We start from the raw sequence: 12,002 nt of genomic DNA, 5'->3' as shown, positions 1-12,002 counted from the left end.
ACTGCTAACAAAAATGCAAAGGTGTAAATAGTTTCATTGACTAACAGCACAGATCTCCTATGCAATCTGTGTGCAGCCTTAGTTACCTTTTAGGCTGGGTTCACAATAGTGCGTATTGGATGCGGCTTTCCCCGCATCCAATTTGCATGACAGGAGATTGTGACCGGCTCTCTATGGAGCCAGTTCACATATCTCCGTGGCCGCTGCGGAAGGGATTGCACAGGTGTCCTGTGCGTCTTTGGCTCCATTTCAGGGCCAAATTCAGGCAAAAATTTGGCCCTGATTCGTCCCTAAAACGGAGAATGGGATCGCATCGGACCCCTGCTCGAGCCGCATCCGGGAGCAGTGTGAATCCAGCCTTAGGTGTACCGAAAATGTCATATTCTTTGCTAGGTGAAGTATGCATGCATTGGCATCCACAGAGTAAGGAAGCATGGCATCAGTGCCAGAAAACATGACACAAGATCTAATACAGTGCTGGAAAGGGGGGAAATGTTTGGGACTAGAAGACCAAATAAGATTTTATTTTATATATTGTACATATACTAATTACAAACTCTACATGGAAGCAAGCTTTATAGAACAACATCACACTTAACATTATTGCACTGAGTGTATAACATTTACATGCATTCAAATATATGCAAATATAGGTTCTTGTTAGGGCCTAATCTTCTCATGACAGTAAAGACATATAATAATTAAAACTCTAAGCTCCCTTTAAAGATAAATTGGGACATACAAATAAAACATTACTAAAACTTTAAATATAAAATAAAATAATTTTTGGTCATAAACCTCAGACATGAAATATGAACATAGCATATTCCTGTATATATTGTAATTGTCTCAAGTCAAAGCACTAAGTGTCGTTTCTGTCTGCTGCCTTGTTCTTCTGCTATTTGCATTTCACCCCTTTTCACACGGGTGCTTCAGCTAAGCGGAATTCGCTTTCTCGGTTTGGGATCTCTCTGCTGATTCCCGCGGAGTAGGTGGATGACAGGTTTGTGTCCGCTACACTATGCAGAGCGGACACGGACACAGTCCTGCTCTCCTGTATGGGCAATCGGATGGAAACAGACCATCTGTCCATTTCCATCCGATGCCATCCTATTTGCTGGACGGATGGGGAATAGTACCGCCATCCGTCTGTTTTTGCTGGACGGGATTGGATGGTGACCGATGTCAGCGGATATCTGCCGCTCCATAGAAGAGACTGGAGGTTCCGATCAGGTCCGCCTGAAAAACTGACAGTGAAAGGGGCCTTAGTTACTTCTGACTTTTTTTCCTGACACCAAGAGATAAAAAGGTGACAGGGGAGGGAGCACCAGCACACAGCCTGTGATTGACAACTTCTGCTCTGTTTCTGTGTGAAGGGGTGTGTGTCCCTTCCCTCCAGTCAGCTTCCAGCTCTGCTCACTGAGTGCTGCAAAGTAACTTCAGCTCCCCACCCCCTGCTTTCTGAAAGCTCAGACAAGATGTAAAAATTCTGCAACTTGAATGCCTGTAGGGAAGGGAAGACTGCAGATAAACAGGTACAACATATACAGGAGGATTTGTTTAATCTCTGTGTATCATCTGAAGCCAGTCACTTTACTAGGTATATACTGTACACTATATTGCCAAAAGTATTGGGACGCCTGCCTTTACACGCACATGAACTTCAGTGGCATCCCAGTCTTAGTCCGTAGGGTTCAATATTGAATTGGCCCACCCTTTGCAGCTATAACAGTTTAAACTCTTCTGGGAAGGCTGTCCACGAGGTTTAGGAGTGTCTATGGGAATGTTTGACCATTTTTCCAGAAGCGCATTTGTAGGGTCAGGCACTGATGTTGGACAAGGCCTGGCTCGCAGTCTCCACTCTAATTCATCCCAAAGGTGTTCTATCGGGTTGAGGTCAGGACTTTGTGCAGGCCAGCCAAGTTCCTCCACTCCAAACTTGCTCATCCATGTCTTTATGGACCTTGCCTTGTGCACTGGTCCAAATCACTTGGTGGAGGGGAAATTATAGTGTTGGGTTATTTCTCAGAGGTTGGGCTTGGGGAACTCTTAAGGCCTTCAGCATACGAAGACATTTTGGATGATTACATTTTGGGGATGGCCCCTTCCTGTTCCAACATGACTGCGCACCAGTGCACAAATCAAGGTACATAAAGACATGGGTGAACGAGTTTGGGGTGGAAGAACTTGACTGGCCTTCACAGAGTCCTGACCTCAACTCAATAGAACAACTTTGGGATAAATTAGAGCGGAGACTGCGAGCCAGGCCTTTCCTGTCCACATCAGTGCCTGACCTCACAAATGAAGAATGGTCAAACATTCCCCTAGACACACTCCTAAACCTTGTGGACAGCCTTCCCAGAAGAGTTGAAGCTTTTATAGCTGCAAAGGGTGGGCCAACTCAATATTGTACCCTACAGACTACTGGGATGCCATTAAAGTACATGTGCGTGTACAGACAGGCATCCCAATACTTTTGGCAATATAGTGTATAAGGGATTACAAACACTTTAAAGGTGGGCATTCATAAAGATAATGCTGTTCTGAAAGAGGTGGCGATTTCCTATGTAGCACTAACTCACGGTGGAGCTGCTGGTTTAAGCGGGTCTGTTACCTTCACTTTGCTTCCCTCTGTTTCACCGCCACCGGGTCTAGGGGTTCCGTTGAGTTTACTGCTGGACGACACACGCACCGACACTGGAGTACGTTTTCAATGCTTTATTGAACAGACAAACTTTAGGAAGTAGCAGGAAAGAGATGGAAAAGGAAACTCTCAGGAGAAACTCAAATATCTTCTTGCAAAAATCTCAGTGACAAATGTCCCGGTAGGATTCAGATAACTATGTGGAATGCATTCCCCTCATGGGACACACTCTTTGCTCATCTGGATAGGCCTCTCTCACCGGTCTAGCAGCCAGTACGCAGCACAAATCTAAAGTCTCTGCCACAGAATTATTTGGGGGGGGGGGGGTAAATCTGCACGATCCTCTGCCACAGGATGTATCAGATCTTCTGCAGTGAACAGTCAGTCACAGTGCCTGAACCTTTAAGCCGAACCGGCGACACTATGCTGTATGGTTACTTCTTTTGGATACATCCTTCAGCTGAGTCACCAGGCCCCTCTACAGACCAGCACGCTGCGTGATCGCTCCAAGACGGGTCCTCCCCTGGGATTTCCTCGGCTGTCCAGCTTCGTCACACAGGACCGACAGCTCAGGACCATTCCCCAGCCACGGTGGTAGTCCCCAGACAAGCTTCTGGACCCACCCCTGCGCTGTAGCATCGTGGGCCTCCCGATCGGAGGACCACGAGGTAGCTCCTTAACGCATACCTGTCGGCCAGGAGGGCCAGCAGGTGGCTGCAAAACAACCTTAGAACATGGCGTCTGTCCCATAAATACCCTCGCCCAGAATGCAACTCGGAGGACCACCTCCACCGAGCTTGCCTCTGAGACAGAGGAGCATCTATACACTTCGACACGTTGCCTTTCCAACACTGACTAATGGTAACAGCTACACCCACCGGTCAGCACGGAAGCATACACAACGTCAGCCAAGCTGGAACAGAGGCAAACTTTTATACTTCCTAAAACACAATTTACTAAATTTACCTAATCTGCGGTAGATTGTAAATCTACCAGCGCTACACCTATATGACAGTGGTCACCTCTGTCAGACATCTATAAAGTTTTAATGAGAGATTTCCTTTTTAAGCCAAATGTAAGTAGAAACTGGACAATTCCAGTGCAGTAAGCACTGGATGCTTGTGAGGCAACAGTTGCTGTATTTGGCTTTAAGCAGTGTGTGTGTGTTTGTGTTTTTTTTATACGTTGATGTATTGATTTATTGCACTTCTTTTGATTGTATGCATTATGGTCTGAATTATTATTATTATTTTTTTAATATATATTTAACTTTGAGTAGCAGTGTATGTTGTATATAGCATATAATACATACCTGGATCGGATTAGTATGGATGGGAACCAAGTGATAAGCATACATTTGTACAGTCTTCAATACCAGCTATATCAAGGGCATTTTAGAGCTATTTTTGACCTTGTTGACATTTGGACCTCATGCATAAGAACATCATGTGGTTCCCATTTAGACTAATTTGGGGAATTCTCTGTATGCGAGCATTCCTCATTCTAAATTTACCGATAAAAGCATTACAAATGCATTTATTATTATTATTATTATTATTATTATTATTATTGTTCTTTTAATAATAAGTCGTGTTTTACTTGCATATAGATTCATATTATGTTGATATGTTCTTCTTTTTCTCTCTGATTGTATGTTGACTTCTTCTGACCCTGTTATGTCTTCTATCTACCACAGGCCCTCTCTCAACTGTTCCTCGAGGGCTCCCTCCCTCTCCTTCTTTTCCTGGATTCTTACCACTTGCTTCGGGCTCAGTGTCACATTCGCAGGATCCAGAATGAGAAGATGCTTGAGCTTCTGGGAGAAACTCTTGAACAGGACACTTCAGCCCCAAACCAGGAACTGCCTCCTGATCGGGAAGTTTCCCCACAACCTGCCAAATTACCCTCTGACCAGAACCTGGCTCCAAAGTCGCAGGAACTTCCCCCACAGTCCAGAAAACAGCCCCCCAAGCAGGCCTTGCCCACCCCTCAATCCACCAAAATGCCCCCTAACCGGGATCTTCAAATGAAGCCTCGTGATGTGGCTCCAGGGGGGAAACAGCCTTCTCGACCCCGAGAACTGCCCATCCAAATCAGCAAAGTGCCCCCTGAAAGGAAACTGCCTTCCAACCCCAAGGAAAAGCCCCACAACCCCAGAGATCAGACCCCCCAGGCCTGTGCTCAGTCTATTCCTTCCCCTGCTGCCCCCTCACAGATGCCCCCGGCTGTATTTCGTCTGCCTCCTCTGCCATGTGGGATGGGGCCTGCTTTGTTGATCCCAGCGGAGGTGCTGTCTCCTTTTCAGGGTCCAAATGCCCAGTCCCCAGGATGTGTGCCACCTCTGGGGCGATCTAACGGTCAGCAGCAGCAGCCACCTCGGGCTCCTCTGCGTTTCATCGCTCGCATCTACTTCCTGAGCACTCGGCACCTAAGGGTGCTGTCCAGAGCCCAGCGGCAGCAGCAGCAGCAACACCCTCCAAAGCGATAAGTGAGGGGTTGCGGGTGGACAAGGGAGTGGGGCAATTTATGGGACGGGGGACAGGGTAGTTGTCTGTGAGCCTGTGGGTGAGTATGGCTGTGTGATTCTTTTGCAGACATTGTTCCTTTGTCAAAGCAGGATGTTCGTCTGATTCTTTTCAAGGTATGAAAGGTGAGTGTACATGTGTGCAGGTGTAGGCTGGCTCCAAGTGAACTTATTGCCTGTATAGAATGTAACTGAGTGAGTCATTTTGTTTGGCGCCAAATGTGTATGTGAATGCTGTGTATTCAATACTTCCCTCCTGGTTGTTTACTGTGTAACAAAAAATGAGTGTGTCTGTGCAGAATCACTGTGTATGCTGTGCCTGCCTGATGTTTTTAGAGTAATCTATATGAATGTTAAATTTGTGTGAACGCAGAGTATGTGTGCATTGTCACTGGACATTATGCATAAGCGATCTATATGTATGACGATGATAAGTCATGGTAAGTCTGTACTTAAAAGATCACATTAACTAAACGGGAATATTGCCTTATAGGAGGAGACTGCTGGGCTGTGCCTCTGGCTGGCTTCTTGTATCTCTAGGGTAGATCTCCTTGCCATATTTCCATGCTCGTGGAGTTTTCCCACTCCTGTTGTATTTTCTATAACAGGAAATAAACGATGAACCAAGTAGGAAGGGTAATGGCTGCAGCAGGTGTGCAGTCCTGGGAACTAAAGCACAGAGATCTTAAGCCGGCCATACATGGATTGAAATTCAGCTGGTTTAGCAGGGACTTGCTGAATATCGATCCATTTATGGGCAGTCTGATTGTACCCAAGTTGATCCTTCGCTATCCAACACTGAATGTGTTGATGGGGGAATCAAGGGATTTTCAGAAGGAAAGAAAATCGAGTCATCTAAGGCAGTGGTCATCAACCCTGTCCTCAGGGCCCACTAACAGGCCAGGTTTTATGTATTACCTTGGGGAGATGCAGACTAGAATACTGCAATCACTGAGCAGCAAATGATATCACCTGTGATGTATTTCAGTTATCCTGCAAACCTGGCCTATTAGTGGGCCCTGAGGACAGGATCGATGACCACTGATCTAAAGCCTTCTTTATTACTAAAGTCCCTGAGAGATGAAGGAAACTGTTTGCTGGTTTAACACTCCTATATTCACCAATATTTACCAAATACTAAAGTATTACTTTTGGCTGGAGTGATCTTTTAAGCAGACTGTATGGTGATGGGTGAACCTTGTTTTTTTACAGCAAGTGTGAAAATTATATTTTCTTTTAATTAGTAATTGACAACGGGATGTAGGCATACCTCCAATATAAGGTCTTCTAAATTGTGATTTGATGAAGTCCTGTCCTGATCATGAAGATCAGTTTTATTTCAACAAGTGGTAGCTGTTCCCAACTGGCTTTATTTCTTTTGGAAGTTTTCCCATTACAATAGTTGGCTAGTAAGTAATAGGCAACTCTACAAGCAAAGGGTATGTCTGTATTCTCTATTGCAGGGATATGCAATTAGCTGTTGCAGAACTACAACTCCCATGAGGCATAGCAAGGTTCTGACAGCCACAAGCATGACACCCAGAGGCAGAGGCACGATGGGACTTGTAGTTTTGCAACAGCTGGAGGTCCGCTAATTGCATATCCCTGCTCTATTGTAACAAAAGCAGCAAAGCTGAATAATGCTCGGAGCTGTGCCTGATAGATGCTTTTGGTATAGATGCCAAAGGTTGTGTGTCTCCAGGTCCCAGTGACAAAACTCCATTTCTGAGAGTGTGTTTGGATAAAGGATGACTGTGAAACATAATTATCTGAATCGTTGCACTTTTTGTAAATCATATATTTATTATTGTTATTTATAACAGGCTAAAATGCAAAGACAACCTGAGGTTATTACATATTCTGGCAAGTTAATTTATATATTTTTATTGACACATAATGACCAAATTCCCAACTATTAAAAAGTGATAATAAATGAGCTTGGCCGTATATACTGTATATGTGGCATTACATCTCCATCTAGTGGCATATTTACAAAATGCAGAATTACACAGTGTTAGACTGGCTAAACACCACCTTAGTATTCTCTTGTAGGCCCTAAGCCTTACTGGGCCTCAACAGTGTTTTTGATATATGTAAAACATAGGCATTTTACATTTCTTCTACTACCTGTGAGTCACAAATCTCATACATCCATGATGTAGGTTAGTTTATACGTATGCAGTTCTTGGACTAGGTATTTAAAATTGACATGCTGCTTTTGTTTATTTTGCACTTAGTAGTTATATTGTGAATTTATATCTTTAGCAAACATCCATTGTAATATTTCTTGTGGAATATTTCATATTGTTTATAATTCATTAATAAGAAATTACCGATCCACTAATGTATCAAAAAAGGGGCTGTCATTCTTTTTTGATGTACCGGTTTACGTATTCAGAGTTGTGAATTTAGCTGCTCAACCTGATGTTTCTTTTTTTTAAAGGACACAGGCTGTATTTATAGCTCATCCTGTCTTAGGAAGATGTAATATAATGTATGATATCCTGTCATACAGGCTCCACATACTGTATTCACATTCATGCTTTGTGATTATTCTTGCAGAATTCTAATTTTGAGCTGCTGTTGCAGACAAGTTACATGTTTTCCATGTGCAGGACCAACTGGTCTTTAAATTTCAAGCAGCAAAAAGTCACTCTACTGGAGAGAATTGCTGTGTGTTACCAGTGCTGCAGAGAGTCTAGTGATTACTCCCTGTAGCTTCTCCACGCGTTACGTTTGTTTTCAGTCAAGTAAAATTGGCATGAGAGTTTCAACAAGACACATTTTAGCATAAGGGTTATGAATTCTCAAAAAGAATAATAAATGAATGAAAATGAAAAGAATAAAAGAAAATAAGAGGACGCTTTCAGGCTTATTCTGTATGGCAGAAATTAGTGTCCAAAGTCTAGCAACCTATAATGGCCAACAGAAGTAATCACTAGCTTGACTTCAAATCTAACTCTTGTGACCAAGGCAGACTTACAATGGACATATTAAGCTCTCGGCAGATACCACTTACCTTTACATTTGCTTCTCCAGAGCCCCCAATATTTTCTACTACTTGTTTGTGAGGATTATGTACACACCCTGCCCTCCTCCTCCCAAAATTCACAGTCCATGGTCTGAGAAACCTACCATCAGGTCTGGCCATTGGCACCTGGGAGGTAGTGTATCTGTTTACAAAAGCAACAGAATGTTAACATTTGTACATTAATTTTAGAGTTGCTTTGGGGCTGTACTGATGGGCAAATATAAAGGTAATCGCTGTGTGTTGGCAGCCACCACAAACATAATGCATCTTTTTGTAACCATAGGGGAGTTTACGAAATTATTTTGCTATTACTCTCAATGATCTTTAATTACCCTTGATTAGTGGTGATGTTTAAAGGCATTTTTATGACATTAAAAAAAAAAATTACTTATAAGTTAAAGTATAATTAAAAAAAAAACAAGCCAGTAATTTATTAATGAAGGTCTACAATCTTGTGTTATCAATTGAGTTGGTTGCCTTTGACATGGATGTTTCAGTGTTTTGCATCAGTAAATTGGAATTTGTATGTTTGCATAAAATACTGTGGATTGTTCTTGGCATATGACTTTTTCACACATTAGTATAAATTGTACTAAAGTGTAACTTTCATCATGACGATATCCTAGGTGCTAAAATAATGGCAGGGCTTGAGGTTTAAGGTAAGGTGTAGTTTAAAGTTTAGGCTCAAGCTAATGGAGAGGTTTAGGGGTAATGTTGAGGTTAAAGTGTTACTAAATCCAGGACCCTGCATCCTCCGTATCTGGTCTCCCACAGTACACAGAACATGGAACTGCATTTTATTTTAGTAAATATAAACTGCTAAATACCTTTCCTCCATCGGCAGTATCTAGCAGTCTTGTGACTTCTATCAGTGTCCAGCTGAGCACTGGTTTAAGCTTGTGAAAGGAGTTTTAATTGTCATCTGACTGTCCTATGAGGCTTCAGGACCCCTGACCCTCTGTCTGGACAGTGCTTATTGGCCCTGTGCTGATCACATGCACCCTCCCAAAAAAACAAACCTCTCTAGCTATACACACCAAACTGAGCATGTGCAGAGTTCCCCCAAGTCTCTGTACTATCAGCAGATGGATTGAGGGCTGTGGAAGAAGGGGAGAATCAGACAAAACAGGATCAAACAGCCTTTTTACACAATGCAGAGGAGTAACCTTTAGGTTCCACTGTGAGTATAACAAAACATGCTTTACTGCATATACAGACTGATTTTACTGTTGTGGGTTTAGTAACACTTTAAGGTTTAGCTTTTGGGGTTAGGTTGAGGGTTATTTGTTAGGTTTATGGTTTTGGTTAAAGTGAACTTCAATGAACTTCTCTTTTTTGCTCTCTTTTGGTATGTTAAAAATACATTTGAAAGTATTTTGCTTTATCAGTTTGATAAGTGCAAAATAATACCCGTTGATCCTGCCAGAAATACTGCGAGCTGATAACTACCTGTGCTGTACTCTTAACATTGCTCCCAGCTGTGTGCACTACAACCCCCCCACCCCATGTTATGGGTGAGCAGATGGGTGGTGGTCAGTGGTCTTGTACTAGGGTGACAAGGCTCTGCTGCTTTAGATACAGTACTGTGAATAAGCGTTGTCACATTAGTACAGTTTTTCAATGGCAGGATCACCAGAGAAAAATAACAACAAAAACCTAAAAAACAGAAAACAAATGCAGCTACCATATCTAAGGACTGGAATTAGAAAATGTGCAGCGCTAAAGTGCAATGTGCATATAAATATAATGGTGCTATAAATTCATCAGATGCAAATTATAAAGACATCTAACATTTCATACAAAATGCAATAGTCTCAAAAAAAATGTGTGCAAAGTGCATAAAGTTGTAGCATTGCAGTAAACTTTATCTACTGTAAAATTGAAAACAATCCCAAAGTAATTAAACCCAAAAGACTGTCCATCAGATGAATAAGGAGCGGTATATTCAATAGTCTTACAGCAAGCAGTCCAGACGTGAGCGGGAATGTCAAGTAAGGAAAGAGTGTGGAAATAGGTTGAAAAGCCCTGCAGAGAAGATCACTCCACATCGTGCTGAAAAATAGGAGGGCTTACCAGATGGTTTTGACCTTGATTAGGTGGTCAAAACAGGCTCATATATGTATAAACGGAATCCAATGGTCTCCACGCTAAGGCAGAAGATGTTCCCGGTTTAAGGCCGGTCCCCTATTCAGACCTCTGACTTAGTCCACCGGGTCAGGTATCATATATAGAATGGAAAGCCAACCATAGTGTAATCCAGCATAAAACATTTATTAAAACAAAAAAATTGCACATGGTCACTGCAGTATACAGACACAAACGTTACGGTTTGCATATGACAACTCCGCTTGACAATTTCCAAAATGGCCACGATCGGTCGCGCATGCGTGGTGAATATTGTGTTGTACGTCCTAGCTCCGCCCAATGCGTTTTGTCATATGTAACGTTATCAGGGGCATTCAGTCTAAGGACTGGTAAGCTGTAATATATTACATTTTTGTTTTTGGGTTTTGATACACTTTAATAAAGGTTAGGTTAAGGTTTTAGTGTTAGATTGAGTCGTTTAGTACTGGTTCTTGATTTGCATAAGATTTGTGCTCAATGCAGTAAAAGCATCTGGGACAAATATCTGTAGCTGACAACAACAATTTATATTATTTATGGCTTTGAAAATGTATGTGCTGTATAAATTTAGAGCTGGTATTTGTGACCTGAAAACAACCAGACCAGTCTTAAGGAGCCAGAAAACAATGTACATCTATAAATCTTGTCATTACAGTGCTGGGCATTTGTGACTATTACGGTAGGCTATTACTGTCACTTGGCAGTTAATATTGGTGGTACTTCCTAGGAAGTATAAGTCATTAGTAATCAGAAGGAGCCTGATGCAGGAGTTTACATACACTGTGCTCCTTTAAGTGTGGTGGCATTGACCTTGTGGAGCAAACATAAAGACAGATACCTTTCCTGTACTCCCAATTGCATAATTGGAGTTAAACACAGAAAGGAACACAGCAGAAGTGTTCTGTGGTCGATTTTGCAAAGGGAACATTTTCTTAGCTTAGTGAATGAGGTGGAAAGAATACCCAATCACAAGGGGGGATATATTTTTATTTTTGCTTGCGCATGATTGGATGATGGAAGCCAGCAGAGCTTCACCTCATTCACTAAGTGAAGGGAATGTTTCTTGCAAGAGCCGTAGTAAATCAGCCCCTCTGTGTACAGTTGCCTTTCTACAATGAGATAATCATACCAAGGCAATATTAAATCACAAGCAGAGACAAATGCTGATGTAACGTGTATACCAAAATTACAGACATACCATCTTTCCATTGAAACATTTAAATGTAAGTGGACTTTTCCATGATCATGTGGATGTGTGTTTGCCTAATTTGCCTAAATGATTTATTAGCAAGTGCGAGAGCTGCTGTAGGGCTTATTAAGTTTTTACATGAAAATGTTTACTTGGCTGAGGTATATTACGATATACTATATGTCGAATATATTGTTATTCTGTAAATAATGGCTATTTTATACAAAGCAATGTTGGATTTCAAATATAACAAGGACTTATTTAAAGGAGCTTTAAAAAACAGAAATATTTGTAAAAGATTCAGAACTTTATTTAGAATTGGATATATTTGAGGGGGGGGGAGCTAAGGTTGAGTATTTCTGCTGAGGGGCAATGAAGCAAACCTTTCTTGAATAATGTCAAGATAGAAATAAATATGGGAGCTACCATTGCTGACTTTTTTTTTTCCTAAAGCTACAAACTCCAGGGCTTTCCTCCTTTATCCTTTCTT

The 12,002-nt window shown here is 42.0% G+C and overlaps 1 protein-coding gene across 1 annotated transcript in view; it reads left to right on the top strand.

Moving 5' to 3' along the window:
* The window catches only part of VPS37D (VPS37D subunit of ESCRT-I), a 49,708-nt gene extending 41,088 nt beyond the window's left edge, over window positions 1-8,620 (top strand). Inside the window, exon 4 of the mRNA XM_073616572.1 lies at window positions 4,341-8,620. Coding sequence (XP_073472673.1) covers window positions 4,341-5,132 — 792 coding nt within the window. The 3' untranslated portion in view covers window positions 5,133-8,620. The remainder of the gene's footprint in view (window positions 1-4,340) is intronic.
* Window positions 8,621-12,002: the final 3,382 nt, after the last annotated feature.

Source organism: Aquarana catesbeiana, linkage group LG02 (assembly GCF_042186555.1).
Source record: "Aquarana catesbeiana isolate 2022-GZ linkage group LG02, ASM4218655v1, whole genome shotgun sequence".
NCBI classification, from domain to species: Eukaryota; Metazoa; Chordata; class Amphibia; order Anura; family Ranidae; genus Aquarana; species Aquarana catesbeiana.
The sequence above is the reverse complement of the archived record's forward strand: the minus strand, read 5'-3'. Positions and strand labels throughout refer to the sequence as shown.